The sequence below is a fragment of the Lottia gigantea genome (genome assembly GCF_000327385.1).
Source record: "Lottia gigantea unplaced genomic scaffold LOTGIsca_125, whole genome shotgun sequence".
In the NCBI taxonomy this organism is placed as follows: Eukaryota; Metazoa; Mollusca; class Gastropoda; family Lottiidae; genus Lottia; species Lottia gigantea.
The window spans coordinates 296,956-319,846 of NW_008707332.1; the positions used below are offsets into that span (position 1 = coordinate 296,956).

Sequence of the window (22,891 nt, forward strand, 5' to 3'; positions counted from 1 at the left end):
AGTGTACAATGAAGAATATTTTGCCAGGACAGTGGCATTAATCTACTCGTTTTCGATTTCCAACCGTCAAGTGATCTTAAACGCGTACAGCCTCGTGAGGTTTTTGAGTAAAACAGGGTCTTTTGAGCTGTTTCCAAGATATTCACATCTTATTTACAGTGTACGTGATAGCAAGGTTAATGTCTGTATATTCTTTGATTAAAACAGACCATTACATTTGGTGCAAGTTCATCGAGGTAAAATGTTGAATTTCAAAAAATTCATCGAAAGCGATTACAATTCATCATGCTGGGTTAAGTTAAAAATACGTTGTTTATTTTGGAGATGAGTAGGTCTACAATATGTTGTTTTGATCTATAAAACAATATTATCATATAATACGTCATAACCTAATGATCAATTGAGAAAGATGTTCCTCATTTATGAAATACTGACCATAATCTGTATGTTAAAATATCTAAAACAATGGTAGATTTCTATATTAACCTCCATGATAAATTATAATGCCATTACTTTATCGTGTGACTGTTAACATATCCATATATACCTAATGCGCGAACAACTGTTTTGGGACATCAGATTTCTTTCAAAAATAGTTTGATTATAAAAGATGATCGTAGTCTCTTAATACATCCGCTGTCAAGTAAACATCTATCGTGAGAAGAACAGGAGGTTGAGATTTTGTTTGTCATCTCATGTGTTGATGTATATTCCCGGAACTGCATTAAAGCCACATCCGCGGCCAGTTTAAGATCGCCTTCAACAGTTCTTGTTCATTTTCTGTCAAAATATAGTCGCAAGCAGAAGCCGAAACTATGTTTTTTTACCATATGACGAGTTCAGAAAATACGGAAGTAGATATGTCGACCACCATAATACCCAAAATATCGTCACGTCAGTCGTTGCCAATCATTCAAGATTCATTTCAGATTTAATACGAATTTAACAAGAATTTTAATCCGATTGCAGCCCAGCGAAATAATTGTATTGTGGTATCTAGTGATTTAACTTCGTAGAATCAGTACTAATCAGGACCACAAGTGGTGTTCCGATAAGAGTGAGCTTATCCTGTCATGTTATCAGCAGTACTAATGGTACTTAGTGGGCTATTAATATCGGGTAGTTTTACCAGGAAGTGCATATGATATGGGACATGAGATACGTACAATTATTTATGAATGAGATTGTGGTACCTCCTATGGTGATATCAAATATTTTATAAATCTGATATGTTTCTGATTCAATTTTTATCATATTCTTAAATGTACATGTACACATCGGCATTTTGAATTGTTTCGTTACCTTTTAGTTTACAAGAACTGGAGATGCATTTCCATTCACCAATAAAAAACGTGTGTTAGTGCCAGTCAGTATCTGGAAGTTATAGTTACATTGTGTTCTGGGCGCTAAGTAACTTCTCTTCATTGTATTACACTGGTAAGATCTTTCGTATATGTTATAAGGAGGCGATGGAGGCTCGTATACAAAACTGGATAATTAGTGATATGTGAAATATAAAGACTTCGTGCTTCCAACGATGATTGTTTTCCACAAGTCCATTCACCAGTTACCAAAAAAAAAAATCCATGAATGAATATGAGAGGAATATAAAACTGTTTCTTGACTAATGATTTAAGAGAATATTAACATGATAAACTCTCTACTCCCAAGTGAAATAAAACCTTAATTTACTACCATACAGTAGTAAGAGGATTTCACATGGAAACTTTCAGATCGTTAAATTTAATCTCTAATAATTATCAGTCATGCAGAAAGTATGGTGCCATTGTTATAACAGCTTTGACAATATTGATGCTCTACTTTCCATTTCAAGTTATTTATTTCAATTTGGGGTGGGGATGGGAAATTTGGAATGCACCAAATCAATTTTCAAGAATTTTCTTGCATCTATGACTCCTCCACTGAGTCGCCGCATTTTGAATTCAGCTTTGACTGTGTTGTCCCCCCAAGCTACCCCCTTGAAGATCCAGGTCGAAGTCTCTGGAATGACAAGGGAAAATCGTCTATTCATTCGAATGGGACAATAATCCGGGGCCCCGTTTGCTATAACAGCATGTTAAAGATCCCTGGACAAATGAAAAAGATAATGCCGCATGATATATTGCGAGCGCTAGCACGACCCTTTTGCTGTCCTTGGAAAATTTCTCCATTAAACATTTCAAGTGCAGATATGTAGGATGTAAAATTCACATATCTATCAACCTTAGTTCTTTAAACTGTCCTATTTTGTTCTTTATTGAACCAAGTTCTGTAGACTTTCATGATAATGTTTAATGAATTCCCAAAAGTGTCTGTCAATTAAAATAACTACTGTCACAGGGAAAAATTCCATTCGACATATTTATTTAAATTGAATTTTAATGTGGATATCTGGCTTTATATATTTATAACTACCAAGTTAAGATACAGGAGAGGGTATAATGTCTTTCTAAAAGTTAATCAGTTTTTGTTAATTATATATTAAATAGCTCAGATAACAATATTATTTCTGTAATGTCTATGTTTTGACATTAGTTTGGCTATTGAGTTGAGAATCATGTTAAAAGTCGTCTAACAATTGATTTTGCTGACTGATAGCTTAACTTCGGATCTACTCTGCATTTGAAGAAAGGAGTACCGATGGAAGTAGACCACAATATCCCAATATGCTTTGATACAAATATTTCATTATTATGACATCATCATTCAGAAGACTTAAAGATTGTTGTGAAATAAATTTTGTAAACTATGAATTTCTGAACTTTGTAATTAGTTAGTTAATTTTTTGATTTTAGAAAGATTAGTATTTTGTAAATGTGTTAAGTTGAAATACGAGTTTGACTTCATGATTATTTTTGATAACGATTGCCCTCCATACATAAAGAAATATTTGAACGGACTGTCGATATGGTAACGATCATTCATGTGAAAGACTTAATTAAAATGAACTTCCATTTACTTCTTAAAGAAATTAAGAAATAAAACATTTTGTATGTAACAGATGTAAGGTGTTATTGTCTAGTAAATAAAACCAAATTTTATCATTCAAACAATCACCAAATCAAATTTCTTCCGATTTTAGAGAACTGTTTATTTTAACAATGAAGTTTTTTTTACATACTATCTTTGTGTATATAGCTGTTGTTTGACATGCTCTTATTGAAAGGCGAGCATGGTACTGATAAAGCTATCCAAGAGAAACAGTGAAATCGTTAAAAATTCAATTTATTCCAACAATTTCAATCTTACGTTGTTCAACTGCAAAGTGGGATTTAATATTGGTGCTCGTATCATTGTATCTTTCTCTGTGGAGTAATCGTAACCTAGATATTTCAGAGATGAAGCAATGAACTCCATGCTAAATCAAGGACTACCTGAAAGGGATTGTAAAGAGGTTTTCTAAAAATTTGTATGTGTATCGAGGACACTGATAGCATCAATTTGCACCATTCCAATTTCAAATTAGACGTCTGTGGTTTCTGCTATTCCACTAAAATGAAATTTTGATGACGTCACTAATCGCGAAGGGCCTTATGTGATACAGGCATATTTTGCGATTAGTGACGTCGTCAAACACTACTTTTTGTGGAATTGCTGGAACCACAGACGTCTGACTGCAATTTGGAATGGTGCAAATTCAATCTATCGGTGTCCTCTACACACACACACACAAAACCTCTTTACAATACATTAACATCTTTAAAACCTGTCATCATATGCTTGTTGCATATTGCTAAAAACAACGAGAAAGGTGAAAATGATTGCTAAATGGTATCGGTTTCAGTTACCTGTTTGGTTGGTACATGATGACAAGGTAACGTCCTCATCAGACTATTAACGTTACCTGTTCTGGTGATATAAAGAATATAATCCCATGGTAACAATTGGGTCGTACAGACAGTTCTACTTGTAACATATCATTTAACAACAATTTCAAAATGATGAAAGTTGAATGTCGGTCACACTTATAGTTCAGTTTTCTCTTCCATTAATCTTCCTAACACGACACTACAAAATCTAGTGACAAATATTCTGACAACTTTAGCTAAGTCAACCTTCTCACATTGCTTCACTACAATGGCAAACTTATTTCTTTCTATCGAACATGAAACTTAACTCTGCGTTTTAGCATGCTAAATGTGATGATGATGAAACATGATGATGCTAAATGTGATGATAATAATAAAGATGATGCTGATGTTTGTGATTATGATGATACATGGGATTATAATAATGATGATGTTACATGTGATGATGTTACATGTGATGATAATGATGATAATAAATGTGATGATGATGAAACATGATGACAGTAAATGTGATGATAATGATAAATATGATGCTGATGTTTGTGATTATGATGATTAATTGGTATTATAAAAATGATGATGTTATATGTGATGATGATGATGACAACAAATGTGATGATTATTAGGTTATAAAAATAATATCGTTAATGTTTTTTTATATATATAATAATATATAGACTACCAAAATATATTCCTATTCCAATGTTCATCCAACGTATATCTTTGAAATAAATAATTTGGGAGACTGTCTGGAAAAAATGACAGTTATTAAGACATGTCATCTCTAAGTTCATCTTTTATTCTGTTTAGATAATTGGAAATATAATTAATAAAATCATAAATTGACTGTTTTAGACACTAATGTGGAAAACTAGTAACTTCTGGGACTTAATTACTGAATTAAAGGGTAATAACAGACGACACTTAACTAGAGAAAAACATACAATATGGCAGCGGCACTATGGAATTATCTCGCTTAAATGCTCATTTTTATATTTGGCACATGATGATCTGTCTCATTTATAAGCCTAATATTCCAAAATAACATGCAAGAGATTTTTAATGGACGTCCAAATTATCATCATTAAGACACATGCAGTCAATAAATGCGTAGTGATCAAACAGTAATCTAGATATTGATAGAATCCAGACCACTAATAATTCAATCAATATTGGACACCATTATAATAATTGCCATCATTTATTCACATTATAGTTCTAATAATCTACTATTTTGGTCAGTCTTAATTGAATAGTATAGTTAAAGCACAATGACTAGTATTATTGAAATAGATGATGAATAGTTATCTTAGGTGGGGGCGTCAGATAATAGTGGTGTATTTACCGACTGTTTGTTATAGTAAAGGCGTATTTATGATGGTAATTAGGGAGTGAAGAGGTGAACCTGTCTATTTAATTTCTGTCTATTAAATAAATTTGTATTAAACTTATAATAATTGTTACCACATGAGGTTCTTAATCATATTTTGTTTAATTCCTATACTAGACTAAACAGTGCACAGACTCGAAGATAAGATATGGGACTGTGGACTATAATAGTGGAGTTGAAAATAACGATAGATAGATTTACCATATTCATATAACCATTTAAAGGACACCAAGGGATTACTCTTAGCTGTATTCTAAGATACACCAATGGGTTACTCTTACCCGTATTCCAAGCTAAACCCAGTTGTTACTCTTAAGCGCCTTCCAAGGAAAGTACACCTAAGTACATCTAGGGGTTACTTTACTCGTAACCGAAATAGGAACTGGGATATAAAATGAAGATGAACTTGGGATAAGGTGGGTGATAGAAGACCAGACCTCGTTGATGATAAGATCAGAATGAGCTGTTTACATGTCTCTGAAGAAAAGATATTGTATATTTGGTGTTATTGCGAAACCAGGGACCCGACAAATTCAAGCAATTATCTAGCTCGCAGAAACCATCCCGATTCATATCTTAAATATAACATAATGTGGGTTTGAAATCCTTCTATATAGTAGTGGAGGTTGAGATAACTTGTGAAAAGATCAAATAAAGATCAAACAGGTATATAGTATATGGTCAATATGAATAAATAATAATATTAACTATCCAGTATTACTACGAATGAACAAACTGTTTTAACCGACAGTTAAATTATTAATTGAATTGTATATCAACTAAGATATACGAAATTTGTTTCCCTATAGTATTCATAATTGTAAATGAAACATTGAATGTCAATTCCTATTAGACAGCTGTAGGTTAAAAAGTAAAAATTCTCTCCCATGAGACCTCTGATCGTAGACAAACTAATTTCAACTAAAATCGACCCGTAAAAAAAGAAATTATTTGATATAAGGAATACTGAGAGTTGATTTCGTCATGCGATATCAAATATAAATCAGAGATTAATACCAACGCAGTATTTTCTCATGACGTAGATTGAAAAGCATTGGTAAACATATATCAACATATCAACTAATTTGTTAGACAGTTAATTGTACTATTACCACTGTTTTAAGGATACCGTACTGGTCTTTGCCATTTGTGGAATCAATATGCCACTAACATTATGCACGGGGTTGACATGGGCAATCAATCGTGTGGTTGAAAGGGACATAGAGTCATAGAGTTCTACTGTAGGTCTACATGAACAGTTGGAAATAAAAGAAGGTTGATGCTGTCTCCAATTTGTCCTATCAAACGCTACAAAATTAAGACAAAACTCCATTCAATATGTGTTTAACTTCCCCCAAAATCCAACAAGCAGCATATAATTTAAACGTCGAGTAACTGTCATTATCAGAAATTAAAGAATGTTTCCAACGACATCAAAAATGGAAACCCCAAGAGCTATCTATTGACAGTAGCTTTCACAAAATAAGCTACAATATCATTGATAAGAATGCATAGAGTAGACAGGACAATTAAATTAATGTAGAAAATAAACATTAGTATATACAGATAAGAATATAGTGTATGTTGATAGCCGACTTAAATAGGAAATTTACAGTTATATCACACAAACTCAATTTCACAAAATATTACACTCAAGTCGTTTTCAACATAAAAACTGAACAATAACGTTGCTTTTCATCTGAAATCAATAAGAGCGAAGAAAATAATGTTCAATTTTAGTCTTGAATTTGTACAGATGTTATATTGTTATGTTTCAATATGGTAGAAAACAAAGACATTAAGATGTTTCAATAGTACTTCTTACAAATGTTACCATTTTTATGTTGGATTGAGTGAACTTTCGAGACGATTCAGACAAACTTGAAAATATATTGCATACGCCAACTGCCATTTTTAGATGTTACCTTTAATATAATTTTGCATTCCATTAAAATTTATGCTCTGTCTTGATCTTGAGATAAGGAATTGAGTTTATTTACAATGAAGATTTGTCAACACACATCAATTTGTTACGAGGAGCATTTTGCCAGGACAGGGAATAAGTCTATTCGTTTTCAAGCCTTCATGACCTGTTTCACACAGATGGTTGTCCCATCTAAACCTCTAAACAGCACCCCACCTACGGACGAAAGTTATTTTGAGTTTTTATCTGTGAGCATTTTCTTGAATTTTAATACACAAAAGGAGCATAATATATTTAATATACAGAACTTTGTCAAATGAAATTCGTAAATAACTGGTTTATGGCGAAGTCTGTATGCATAATTTTACATACTTCGTCCAATTATAATGGCATTGGATCGGAAAAAGCAAAAAAGAAAAAAGAAAGCCGAGGATCATACCTAATACATAAACCTTTCGTATGTTCGTTTTTTTTTTCGTCTCGTAAATAGTTAAGTTTTCCATTTTTCGAGTATACGGAACATCGTACGTTTAATTATTATTATTAATTTTCAAAATACTAATTGAAATATTATTTTAAACACAGCGCATTTCTCTAAGATTCGAGTTGATATTAAGAATGGTTTTGCAATATACATCATTTTTTATTGTATATGAAGAACGGTTTTGCAAGGCATAAGTTTTCACCTCTTCTTAAATTCATTAGTTCAATCCGTTTGGAATTTAACACATAATTAAGGCAAATATCTTATCATATACCTCGACAATTGTGTAAAAAACACAGTTTTATAAATAGACATCCAATTTCTTTTGACTATATATTCTTCATTCTGAATAATTTATCAAAATGCCATTGAAAAATATATTTTCTGTTTTTCCCTTTTTTTAAATTGACTGAAAATGTCAGACTCAACCGCGGGACTTGCATTAAGACAAATTCCGATAGATTTGAAATTCTATTTGAAATCTATACAGAGTAATTGTACAAGATATATTGAATTAAAATGCGAGATGTCATGTCTTTAACTGGAACTAAGAAAGGATTGTTAGTGTCTACATTAGTCTCAGCTAGAAGTTGGAATTGTTATTGTCACATTACCTACCACTGACTTCATAATAGACTCGGTCGATTTTATGAAGAAAATTCCACTTACTTCATATTACATTGCTGTAGACTTTTAACTAAAGTACCATAAACTTCATATAACCTTCTCGAACTCTATAAAAATACTCCTTACTTCATATTACATTACTTTCGACTTTTTATTAAAATACCCCAAACTTCATATAAACCCTCTCCAAATTTATAATAAAAAAAAACCACTTACTTCTTATTACATTGCTGTCGACTTTTTACTAAAGTACCACAAACTTTTTATAAACCCTCTCCAATATTATAAAAAAAATATCACTTACTTCTTATAACATTACTTTCGACTTTTTACTAAAGTACCACAAACTTTTTATAAACCCTCTCCAACATTATAAAAAAAATACCACTTACTTCATATTACATTGCTGTATACTTTTTTTACTAAAGTACCACAAACTTCATATAAACTCTCTCCACCTTTAAAAAGAAAATACCACTTACTTTATATAACATTGATGTATACTTTTTTTTTAATTACAACAAACTTCATATAAACTCTCTCCACCTTTATAATAAAAAAATACCACTTACTTCTTATTACATTGCTGTAGACTTTTTACTAAAGTACCACAAACTTCATAAAAACGCTCTCCACCTTTATACAAAAAATACCACTTACTTTATATTATATTGCTAACTTTTTACTAAAGTACCATAAACTTGATTAAAACCTCTCCAACTCTCTTCGCCTTTTTCAACAACAAAAATTTCCGCTGACTTCATTTTTAATAGTAAAGTTGTCAATGTAGGAGAAAGAGTGTGAAACCTATCTTATTAAGCCATAGATTGGACAGTGTGAGTGGTATTATGTGTTCTATATTATTTAAATAATAGTGTAACTAAATTGATCAACTTGTGATCAACGTAACTCACTGACTGACTGATTAAAGAGAATTCAGATTAACACAACCAGACCTTTAACACTGGTAGTTTAACTAACAAAAGTTGAAAAATTGACAATTTTATATAGACAGTCCTAGAATTACCTATGACTATTACTATGACTATGATACACTTTCCAATTTAATATTAAAATATAATTGACTTCATAAAAAATGTCTCTTGTCCGGTTTATTTTAAGAACCACTGAATTCACATTTAACTGTCCTCTTCATATCACAGTATCACTGACTAATATTAAAGTCTTCACTTGATGTGACAGTACCACTGACTTCATATCATAGTGTTCACCTTATATAAAGGTACCACGTGATTGACTTCCCTTGTCCTCTTCATATCACAATACCACTGACTTCATGATTAACTGTCAACTTTATATCACAGTACCATTGACTTCATATTTAACTGTCAGCTTCATATCACAGTACAACTGACTTCATATTAAACTGTCAACTTCATGTCACAGTACCACTGACTGCATTTTAAACTGACAACTTCATTTCACAGTACCACTGACTTCATATTCAATTTTTCACCTCATATTAATGTACCACGTGACTTGCTATATATTAAATCCATGTCCACGTCATATCACATCACCACTGACTTGATGTTAATCTGTCCATATCAAACTGTTCACTTCATATCACAGTACCGCTGACTTCATAATTATTAATAAACTTTCCACGTTATATCACAATACCACTGACTTCATATTAAACTGTCTACCTATTGTCATTGGTGCTTTAATATGAAATGGAACAAAAAGTACAATTCATTTCACTCCGTTACTGGATCTTATGGTAGAGTTTTCCGGAATTAAAAAGTGTGATAACACCACGACTTTACATCATAGTTGGATATTTCATAATGGTTTTTTGATTATTCATGTGATTGTCAGTAATAATTCATCAAAAAACATGAGATAAGAATGGAGATCTTTCAGACAATCACTATCTGTGTTCTATCACAATTATTTTATACAACCTACACACAGTTTTATTAGATTCTGAACAGGAGAATATCCAGCCTGAAAATCATTTTAAACTTAATGAATATTAAAAGTAAATGTTTAAATATCTGTAAGAGTTTACATATAAAAGGGGTTCCAGGTAGAGTCTTGCGACTGACAAAATTTGAGAACTTTCAACTTTCAAATACTCCAAATGCCTGCATCTTGGAACTCTAATCAATCTTTTCCACCAGGCAGTGAAATAGGAAGTTGCACATATATATGGATATTTTGAAGCAAAGTACAAGATATATATATGCATGTATGCAGTATTTGGTTGGTGAAATCTTTGAAACCTTAACTGTACAAAGGTTTGCGCATGAGATAAATTAAATATGAGTGACTGGAGCCAATCGGCGTTTAAGTAGTAAACTGGAAGTGAAAAAGAAACTACATGGAACAGACCCCATATTAATTAAGCTTTATTAAGGATAGGAACTGCGATATCACAATATACTCAATATTTAATGCAAAATTAGATAAAATACCTCAATTAAACTGCAAGTCAGACTTGTAATATGGGCCTAATTAAAATCATGAAATTTGTGTTATTCGAAAAAAAAATATCAGATGAAAAGCAGGGAATTCGCCACTAATGAATAGTTTGGATTGATAGATCTATCTACAGCCAGTGGTTAGAGAGAAACCCTCACTGAACATTAACTTCGAAAAATCATACTGCTTGCAGGCAGTGGCGGCGCCAGACTTGGACTGAGGGTACAAATAGCAGGCAGATTGACTCAATGGTGGGACAACTGCTGAGGCTGAATTCAAATTTTGGCTACTCTAGTCTCAAGCCTCTCATAGAGCCTCTTAGAGTGTTCTTTTGAAGAAAATTTTAGAAAAAATGAAATGTTTTTGTGCATTCTTACACATATTTTGGAGAAAAAAGTTCGTCGTGAAAAAATATTCAATATTGGCTCATTATTTTTAAATATTGGACAGCAAAAAGTGTCATTTTGACTCGCAAACGCTTAAATTGTACCCTGGTTTGAGCATTCTAGTCATCTCTGGCAAGATATCATATAAAGGGAAATAATTCTATAGACAAGCGCCTGCTTTTGAACCCAGGACTGGTTAAAAACTTATGATGAGATTATGTTAAAGAGATGCGCCTTGAATTATAGACATAAGAACTGCAACTGTGATGTTATCATTGTATTTGTACCAGATCATCTTGCACTTTTTCAATGTAGTTTCATTTGTTATTTGAGTCATATGAGATGATGTTGTATTGATGATCAATAGTATTCAGCGATTAGCATCTGAATATTAATACATAATTAACAGTCGAGTATAAAATATAACATTATTAGTACTAGTGAGCAGTTGGTGTAAAGAATGGGAAGCAAGTCAACGGCATGGATTATAATGTGGTTGAGTTGGATTTTAGATCATATTTGGGGTTTGCATTTTCACGAGTTTTGGTTTGTGGAGATCAACAAGAAAGAGAAGGTATATTATATGTATTATTTTATTGGAAATGTGTCTTCTGGTTGTATAAACCCTGATGCAAAAATTTAAAAAAAATCCACACAAAAAATGGAACTTTTATGATAATGTTAACAATCTTTCGTTCCGTGTAACAGAAATGGATATATGGTTGATTCTTACAGTACATACTTCTTCGTTATACGTCGACACATAAACCGGTCGAACCCAGTTTTTGGACTTGAAATAACTTTCCGTTCAATCGTAGAAGTCTTAAGGCATACGCGACGTCGTGTGACACATAGTTTTATGAATAAGTACAAAGTAATGCTGTTCACTGTAGACGAGATAATCATACAGTTATATTAATGGCTTGGGGTCAGTTTGTATCTCATGATATAGCTTTAATCTTACCACCATCAGAAGGTCGTAAGTTGAGACTTAATTTATTTCATTGAATTTCGAAGTTTAAAATCTGGTATCTATTTTGTGTACTTCATTGGAAGGACGACCTACTTTGGTTGAAACTTGCGTTTTCTTTATAAAGTTAATGACTTTGATATTCGAATATAATTTTCATTCAATAATAAGCATCACCAGACGCGCTTTATTTTTGCAACCTAATCCAGATATTGTACATGGATGAGCTTTAGAATTTGAATTGATCTTCAGTTGTTATTTTTTTGGACGCATTTTCTTTCAAGATGAATGTCTCGAACAATTATGCCTATATCAAACCATGTTAAGATGTACATATTATTTTTGCTCATTTCCCTACACAAACCCTTTTATTTGCTTTTATTTTTTTCAGTGGTGAATGTTTTCCTTTTCAGATAGCAGTTAACGACAGTTATTTTAGTGATTTATTTAGAACGTGTATTAATTTCCACGGGAATTTTCCAGCCTCTAATATCAATGGAACACCACTTGGTAAGTCATGTTTGTAAATATATTGAATCAGATGGGGTTAATTGGTTACCGTTATCGCCCTGTTCATCCAACACTATCTTGTCCAGTTTCTTCGGAGTAAAATTAATTCAAAAGTAGAAACTCACGTTATTAGCTTTTTTTGAAGAAATGAACTATTGTTGTAAGTTTACGTTAATCCAGTCGACTAGCTGTAAATGGGTAGAGATAATCCGGGAAATATAAATGCCAAAAGGCTTGGCCAATGGCCAGCTGGTAGAAAGGATCCTCGTGAACCCAAGTTGTTAACCTTGTAAGAAAATGACAATTTTTTTCAGTAGTGTTCACTCCAGATTTCGTAGCACACAATTATTGACTCTTTGGAACTATAAGAGTATTTTCCTTTCCCTCTACAGGATCGAATCTGAAGTTCTCAAGTCCTCTTGTCTCTCTCGATTTTCTGTTTGTATATTTCAAAATTTCAACTGCAAACAGCAAATCAATCCAACATTTTTGGATGCGTCAGTGGTCTATGGTAACAGCAAACGTGATAATGATGCATTACGATCGTTTTAATATGGACGATTATTGTTCAATGATGATACTGGTAATTTACCAGATAATAGACGATATGACTGTATTAAACAATCGAGTGATGTTTTCTAGCGGGTAATTATTAATTACGCAACTATTTTGAAATAAAGGCAATAATTTAACATTATCTCTTTCCTCATTTTTCACATTAATTACATAGATAAATTTGTCTAAATATTTGCTTTGGTAATTACTGTTCGTTTCGTTCAGAATTGAGATATGACTTTTTAACTTAAAAATTCAAAAACAAATCTTTTTTCTAAATTACAGGTAAACCAGAAGATACATTCTGAAAAGTGTTCCAGACAGTTGTAACTAAGCTGTAATCACCTTCCAGAGCAAATATTTAGACAACTCTATAAACCATATATAAGTAGGAATAGATAATTTTGCGAGAATAGATTTAACTTAATCGGCTATTCTTACTGATCTCAACGTCATTATCATTTCAAGTTTTTGATATTCTAGGAGATGAGCGTGTTAATGGCCAAATCTTGTAACAAATCATAATTTAGTAGTTCGTCTTAATATTTATCTTGCTCATCATTTTCATGACATGCACTGTGATTGGACCGAACAACGAGTTTTCCAGGAAATCAGCTTATTGTCATTATGCAGTATGTTAAGAAATGGTTGCCTATAATCCACACGACGCGATCCAGCATTTTAATTAATTTAACCTTATTGATGCCACCTTACCCAATTTAACTACGGCAGCTGCTCTAAGATTTGGTCCCAGTTTGATACCAGAGATATTCCTAGGTCGTAATTTAGCTGAGTTATTCATCCGTACACCCACTCTGAGAAATGGCATTGACGATGCAGCGGACGGTTTACATATACATATACTAAAACTGACCATGCAGTGTACGAAGGGGTTGCATGATTTCGATTTCTAACTACACATGTACCAATAATCTAACTGGCTCAGCTTTCATCTTGAATTCGACTGATCTCACACTACTGAAAATGTCAGTGTCACCAATGAGAACACAATAAAATGTGAATTTTGTTGTACTTATAGACAGAATAAGAACAATAACATCAGCTAGAATTATCTGTATAACTAATGGAATCAGCCCAATTCAACCCTTTCTTTGAACCTACAATAAGGTATGTGGATTTTAAAACAAGAAAGTTAAGTGATTATGTTACCTTTTATGTAAATAAAATGTGTTACCACTATGAGTGTACAAATTAGATGTACTAAAACACTTCTTCCGAGTAATAACCATGCCTACCAATTCCAGCATTTTAGTATATATTATCGAGACTCAATAAGGTCCGCCTCTAACGTTATATAAGTCTGACGCTGACTAACCAAAAGCGTTTCTCTGTTTCCAGATAAAGCCATAGACTTTTATCATTTTTAATTTTGTTCATTCAGCTTGCGACATTTATATTCAAAATTACATAGATGACATTGACCTTCTTTGCATATAAAAGAAAATCGTAAATGGCAAAGACTTTTCAAGGTAAATGCCATTTACATGACTTTATGACCAGAAGCCAGTGTGCCGTATTTATTTTAATAACACTGCAAAATGAGCTATTAATTATTTCACTAGTACTTGATCATTATTATCTTATTGAAGATGAATTAAGCCCACTAGCAGTACTAATATTATAATTAAATTGCCAAAAGCGGTCGTTGGCACTATTTAAATACCAAGAATGCCTTGAGAAATGACCTTGTCTCAATTAGCACTCGTTTAATGTTACTGAAATGTCAATTGAGATCTTTAGTATAAAAAGATCATAGGTTATAATTACGACTCGTGACACATTATGGAAACTAAGCAAACTCTTAGGTGATATAATATTACGACGTAAAAATCGTCCATTCCACCCGGAGTACTATTGTCTGCAAAGTTGACCAGTGTGATCAAAATATAAACATTTGTATACGGAGAACAGAGAAAATCTTTAAAGTTTGCTTGTTTAATGTATTTTACCTGGAAAAAGCGTCTCGCCGTTCGGATGGGACAATAAACCCAATCTCCGTATGCTACAGGCAGTGTACGTTAAAGATCCACGACAGTTGGAAATCGAAAAAAGAAGGCTGATGCCGCTGTCCTGGCAAAATTTCCCTCATTGTACACTGCATGTCGATGCCCGTCTTCATTAACCCCTAAGGTGCAGAACAGTAGGACGTAAAACTCCATCCATTTTATGTCGAATATTGATGCATATTAGTAGATATTTGAAAAGAGCATTAAGAACGTGTTTCTGTAAAAGATAATCTGTTTTCATTAGCCCAGAAAAGTAGGTTCTCCATTCATTTCATTTATAAAAGATAGAGGTTGAGTTATATCCGGTGGAGGAAACATAGTATCATATTGGTATTACAACATTATTCAAAGACCATAATTGAATTTATTTTTTGTCTTTTCCAGCAATCAAATCATCCATTGCGAAGATATACCCGAAATACCACGAGAATTATTCATGTAAATTCTGAATATTTTATTATTTTTATACTGCATCATTATTTCGTAACTCCATGTAACGGGATGTTTAAAATATATTAATCTTGCAATCCAAAATAGTCACCTTTCTTGTATCATGGAAGTTTGTAAATGAAGCGATTTGATTGGATTGTATGCTAGCGAATTCAGTCAATCAGAGGTCTGGACAGAAAATCTGTGAACTCGAAGCCATAATATTTACAGCCTCTTTGTCAAGGGCTGTATTCGTTGGCGTACAATCCAATCAAATCGCTCCATTCCGTGATACATGAAAGTTCATAATACAGTAGTAGCTTGATTTTGTGAAGGAGACATGAACGTTCTTTCGTTTTTATCTCCCCTTTATTAGTCGACGTTCTCATTTCTTTTTCGTTCCAAGTTATTATTGAACGCTGGTTTTAGTTGTAGAGCTCTTTAAGGACCATAACTTCTGATATAAGCTGCGGCTTACACTCAAGAGTTTAGTTGAATTGATCTCCTTATTAATTAGTTAGCTTGTAATTCTATTCCCTATTTAGTTCTGTTCATGTTTGTAAATACAGAGCGTTGATTATGTAGTCGACTGTTGTGCTACTTACTAAAAGTTTCCAACTGAACATTCAGAATCAAACGTTAACTAAGTGTGTACAAGACATTTACTCCAGTTAGTGAAATTTTTAGTACAGTAAATCAGAATTTGGTGCCGAGGTTACTGCAGGAAGAATACTTGTTTTCGCGATATCGTTAATGGAATGTTTTCTTCACCTATTTTGATATAGCTCCCATCTTCTATCCCTCTGTCAACTATTTAAATGAAATCTGAATTAATATGACATTGTAAGAGCATTTTTCATTGATAATTCTATCAACTTGCAATAATTAGTCGGGCGTTTGACGTCATTCATCAATGAAGAGCCAGTTTGGTTGTCGACAGCTATCATTCCATTGTGTGGAAGTAACTATAGCCAGTAAAAATTACAATCAAATGAATGAATGATTTTATTATATTTGAGACAGAATTACAACCATCGAATTCTTCGGTCACATTCATTCCCAGACACATGATACTTTCTTGCACTAAAAACAGATTTTCATCAATTGGCACTTTCCTCTATCGTCAACTTGGCGCACTGTGCTTTCATGCCTTTAGTCCCATATTGGAAACTACAGAAAAAGAGCAGGTTAATGACACTGTCCTGGATAAAAATCCCTTCATTGCACATTGTATGGTGTTACCTGTCTTCATTATCCCACATGGTGCAGAAAAGTTGAACGTAAAACTTCATTTCATTTCATTTAGGGGGGTTAAGTGTTGTGTTATACACTCGTAAGTGGTATAGTAGGTATAGACTTCTCAAGAGACTTGATATTAGAGACTGAAATATCTATGCAAGTACTCGTTAGTATTGTTTGTCTGTAAAAAAGTAACAAAAGGAAGGTTTAAAGCGTTTTTGTTCATCTTCCTTAATCAATAAACCATTATTTTGTGCCCATTATATATAGCTCATCAGACAATGTATTTACATCAACTTGGGCCCTTAGTAATATTAGCTTTGAAGGAACAAAATGTATATTTTGGTAAGAAGAAATTACCACAAATTGATGGGTTCTGGTATTTTCTGGAAAACTTCATTTAATATATTAATGGCTATAGGTTTCTGTAAAGTAGCTTTGGACATTGATTTTAAATAAGAATGGATACACATTTACCAACATTTAGTTCAGATTCCCGTCAACCATAAGGTGTCTAGTATAAGTATAAGCATTTACCCAAAGAACCATGGTATTGGTGCTAGCATATGCATGTTAATTTTTGCTATCGCAATGATGGTTCTTTGCCAAACCTTGATTTTTCCATGATTATCACAAGCCGACGTCTATTAGAACCAACGACCATCATTAATTTGTTTGACGTACCCATGCAAATGACGACATGCAAAGTTTCGACCGCTCTAACCGACTGCTGTAGAAATACCTGCCATCCAGTCAATAATACCACCGTCGACCTATTGGTATCTGATACATATTCCACATGACCAATGTACGCTATGTAGAAAGCATGTCCAGACAAAGTAGAATTTAGATGATTTTATAAAAAAAAAATACATGTACTGTACAGAAGAAAAGACGATTTGATTTGATTTCCTCAGTTAGAAAGCTAATTGCCTGAAAAATAAATCGTTTTCTCTATCTATGATCGCCTACGAAGGTTGTAGCCATTGTTTGACAGGCATGTAAAATTGTTCTGAAATACATTAATTGGGCATTTAAAACTGTTATTTATATTAAAAATAATTACTTTATTTCAAAACAAAAAAGAGGGTTATATACATGAAGGCAAAAAACTTGAAATCATAATGATCATATATATTATACAAGAATATACAAAAAAAAATGTCTGATTATATACACAAAAATATACAAGAAATAACTGTTTTCATATATACAAGAATATACAAGAGAATGGCGATATTTATGTACTGGAAACATGAACACAAACAAATCAGGTACTAGTCCGAAACATCTGCCTCTATTCCAGCCTCTGATGAATATTTTGACCGCTGTCATCTGTTCAAATAGCTATCAGAGGCCGGCATAGGGACAGGTGTTTCAGTCTAATCAGGTACTAGCCCTTTGACAGTATTACCTTACAATTTATGATTTTATGAATTCCGAAGGTTCGCAGATATTAACAGCATAACTTCACTTTCAATCTATTAGGATAATAATGTACAATAAATCAAAAGCTTAAAGGCGATGAGAGACACCTTCGACAGTTTCATGAATTCAAATATGAGTTTAATGTCAAAATAAGCTTCACGTTAAAAGGATTTTACGCCCTCTTTGTAAGTTCCAAATAGGGTTAATTAAGACGGACAACGCCGTACAGCGTAACAGAACAAAGAAAGAAAGAATCAAAAAAACAATATTTTACAAGGATAACAACTTTGGATCTTGACCAAGCCTCTAAGCATCGATCTTCCTCTGATTTTCCGTAACAATTAACATACTGGAACTATGAGTGAAGATGACTTTTTCAAGGTTATCGGAATTTCATTATCAAAGCCTTTTCATTTTCAATTATAATACATTTATATTATATCGTACACATCATGTAGCACATGACTTCAAAACTAACTTCGATATACATGTAGGCCTATTTGATATCTTCTAACCATAGAATGAATTTCCACTTTGAATATTCACATTGAAACGTTTAACCATAAAACCAATCCAGACGCTATTACTGGTAATTGGTTGGCAGAGGTAATGAGTCTAGTAAAGTTTATTGAAGAAATAATATTCAAAGTCACATGGTAGGTATGGTAAGAATTCTATTGTAATTATTTTGTGATTACATACTTTTTGTTTGAGGATATTCAAAACTTAGCCATATTCTTAGGTGTTTAGACATAAACACAGAATCTTATTATACAACCAATCCTCATCGTCGATATAAACACATTTTCAATTAACCCTTCGTCTTCCATTTCACTTTTTATCTTCAAGTTTTATTATATACATGTACGATTTATAACAGCATAAATTCATCACGTGTTTTAGAACTGTTAATAGACGTCATTCTTTCTTTATTAAACACTCTTCTCAATTCTACTCGAAAATTCTTCCCCGATAAAACATAAATAAAAAAGTTGATACCATAATTGATCTGAGAAATGACAACAAGTAGATCTTTCCAAGGATGGGCGCTTATTAACAACCCAGCAGCGTCACGTCCGTACACTTTCATCGCAATGATCAACACAAAGGATAAAAATACGAGCGGTAAAAGTGTAAAAATGTAAGTAAATGATATTGCCAATAACATGATGGTTGTCTTATGGCGCGTATTATTCGATCTGGTTAATCGTGTCGAGAAAGAATTTTCATCCTGCATGGCTTTTCGAACATGGTATATTTTACATAGAACCAAGATATTACAGATGAATACAATTATGACTGGTAAGGTAAATATTAGACAGAACTGGTAAAAATATACATGTAAGGCTGTATAAACAGTATATAACTCCGGAGTACTTTCACACTGAGCATTATTATTAGTAACCATTACTAGTCGAAATACTTGGGTATATGACATCACGATAAACAATGACAGTATAATCAGAATAGCTCCACGCTGTGTTGTGAATACGTGCTTCTTAAACGGCATGTAAACCACCAATAAACGTTCTTGTGCCATACAAACGATAATCCAAGAGGACATTAAGGAACACACGCATCCGGTGAAGTTGAAGATCTTACAAGCTGCCGCTGAGAACCCTTCAAATACTCCTGGTTTACCATAATACATTAGCAAATCATTGGTGACTAGAATTTCTCTCTCTATTAGTACCAGACTATCAAAAACTGCTAATGCACATAAATAATGACTGTAGGATTTATGTCGTAATGTTTTAGACTTCATCACAATAAACGATAAGCAATTCCCAATGATTCCCACAACGGTAAAGATTGGTGTAAAAATTTGGTGGATAAAGAATCCCCAGACGGCTGGTATCTGCATGAAACCTGAAAATAGACAAATCATTAAAATATTAATAGGTTTCTCAAGATAACAATACATAAGTATATTATCATTTAATCTTTAAGGGACTTCTAAATCAAACATAACGAATCTAATTTAATATAAAATATGGCGGCGTTTATTAACATTTAAAGCTTAGCAAATACCTTTCAAATGTTGTATTCTCTATATTGAAGATATGTTCATTATAATTTTGTATGCACAAATCATGTCTGATGAACCCTTTAAAACTATGGGATATTCGAGCTACAGGTTTTTAAGATGTACTTGAAGCCTTGTCAGACGTAAAGAAAGGGAGACTTTACTCGACTTACAATCAGGCTACAAGAATGACAGACAGGTCAATTAGATATTCTGATTCTGGTAGATTTCAAACACACAGCGATCAAACATAGAGACTCGATGATTCTGGTAGACATTCATCACACAGCAATCCAACATAGAGACTCAATGATTCTGGTAGACATTAATCACACAGCAATCCAACATAGAGACTCAATGATTATGGTAGACATTAATCACACAGCAATCCAACATAGAGACTCAATGATTCTGGTAGACATTAATCACACAGCAATCCAACATAGAGACTCAATGATTCTGGTAGACATTAATCACACAGCAATCCAACATAGAGACTCAATGATTCAATGACTTCAATCACACAGCAATCCAACATAGAGACTCAGTGATTCAATGACTTCAATCACACTAGCAATCCAACATAGGAAAGCAATCATCCTGGTAGACTTCAATCACACAACAATCAAACATTTGGACTCAATGATTCTGGTGGACTTCGATCACACATCAATCAAATATCGGAATTCAATGATTCTGGTAGACCTTGTTCTCATTGTAGACTTCAATCACACAGCAATCAAACATAGGGACTGGATGATTCTGGTGGACTTATATAACACAGCAATCAAACATAGGGACTGAATGATTCTGGTGGACTTATATAACACAGCAATCAAACATAGGGACTGGATGATTCTGGGGAACTAATATAACACAGCAATCAAACATAGGGACTGAATGATTCTGGTGGACTTATACCCCACAGCAATCAAACATAGGGACTGGATGATTCTGGTGGACTTATATAACACAGCAATCAAACATGGGGACTGGATGATTCTGGTGAACTTATATAACACAGCAATCAAAGATAGGAACTGAATGATTCTGGTGGACTTATATAACACAGCAATCAAACATAGGGACTGAATGATTCTGGTAGACTTCGATCACATAGCAATCAAACATAGGGACTGGATGATTCTGGTGAACTTATATAACACAGCAATCAAAGATAGGAACTGAATGATTCTGGTGGACTTATATAACACCAATCAAACATAGGAACTGAATGATTCTGGTAGACTTCGATCACATAGCAATCAAACATAGAGACTCAATGATTCTGGTAGACTTAAGTCAAGCAAAGGAAATAAATGATCCTGCTACACTTGTTTACAATCAACCATAGACAATTGACGATTCTTAGGGAATTTATCAATCTAAAATCAACTATTGGGAATTAAATATGAAGAATTAATAATATTGATAGATCGAGATTTCGAGTCTCAATAGGCTTATATATAGTCCCTTTGTTGCAATAAATGGTATTGATAACCTAAACAATTTCAGACTTGAATGACACACCTGAGATGAAAAGATCAGGTTTAATAATATTATACTGTATAAAAGGAAAGAATAAATGCTTATTATATACATGTATTATGTGCCTTTGGTCCTATAACTGATATCAATTATTTACATACTAGCCAGTTAGGATGTCGGGGAGATTTATTACGCTGGTCTGATGTAATTTTCAAAATTGATGAATTTATGTCTGGTAATGGAACGTGGTGAACAATCCCAATTTTATGAAATTGATTTATTATAACACGGCTAATGATAAGACTTCAACACGCATCTTTATAATTATAAGATATCATTCAGATACAAATTGTCCATTGCTCAACCTGATATATTGACCAAATTGAATAAGAAAATATGTCGCCAATGTCAACTTGACAAGAGGTCCTGAAAAATCTAGGTTAATACATTGTCCTAGATTAATAAGGCTGATGTGGTCAGGAAACAGAATGAGAAAAAAAGGTGAAATCCGGGTCACTATTCAATTAATAAATGAGAATCTCATCAAACAATACCCTTCAAGCTAAGAAACTGGTAAACATGGTCAAATCTATTGAGAAAAAACAACGATAATTGATACTCTCTGCTGCAAATGACGCTTGATACAAACACAAGAGGAAGTCAGCAAGACTAAGATTACACGAATTTGTACCGAAACATAACAGAAAGTAGATTTTTACACGTCTTTGCAAAAAGCACTTAGGAAATTGTTTCGTTCCGATAATTTTGCTAGAGTTGGTAGTTCTCAAACTCGTTATGAAAAGGTAACGAGAGTGATTAGACTGCAGTTCATTAAGTTTCCATATAGAGGTTAAGATTGAAAGCAAAATATTTCAAGGCCTACTTGCGACACATCGAACTATAATAAGGCAATGAAAATAGCAGTAATCGTTTGAGCATTAGTTTATCAAGAACCTTTTGTTGGATGCACCAATTGTGTAAGTTTCTGAATCTTCCAGATTCTCCGCATTCATAACCTTATTTTGAGAATAACTAGTAAATTGTAATATTACCTGTGCCATTCATAAATGTCATATCATAAGATGTATTGTTTTGAAGAGTCTCGTCCATTTTTATACTCGATTAACAATCTGCAAAATAAAGATCAATGA

General features: G+C 32.9%; 2 protein-coding genes across 2 annotated transcripts; one reads left to right on the forward strand and one right to left on the reverse strand.

Moving 5' to 3' along the window:
* Positions 1-19,664: 19,664 nt before the first annotated feature.
* On the reverse strand, positions 19,665-20,090 carry LOTGIDRAFT_138429 (hypothetical protein; the record flags this gene model as incomplete). The annotated part of the gene is made up of 1 exon (XM_009048599.1): positions 19,665-20,090. A coding segment is annotated over one exon (426 nt), but the record flags the coding sequence as incomplete, so codon positions are not given.
* Positions 20,091-20,489: 399 nt separating this feature from the next.
* LOTGIDRAFT_138377 (hypothetical protein) lies at positions 20,490-20,765 on the forward strand (the record flags this gene model as incomplete). The annotated part of the gene is made up of 1 exon (XM_009048600.1): positions 20,490-20,765. A coding segment is annotated over one exon (276 nt), but the record flags the coding sequence as incomplete, so codon positions are not given.
* Between the last annotated feature and the right edge of the window lie 2,126 nt (positions 20,766-22,891).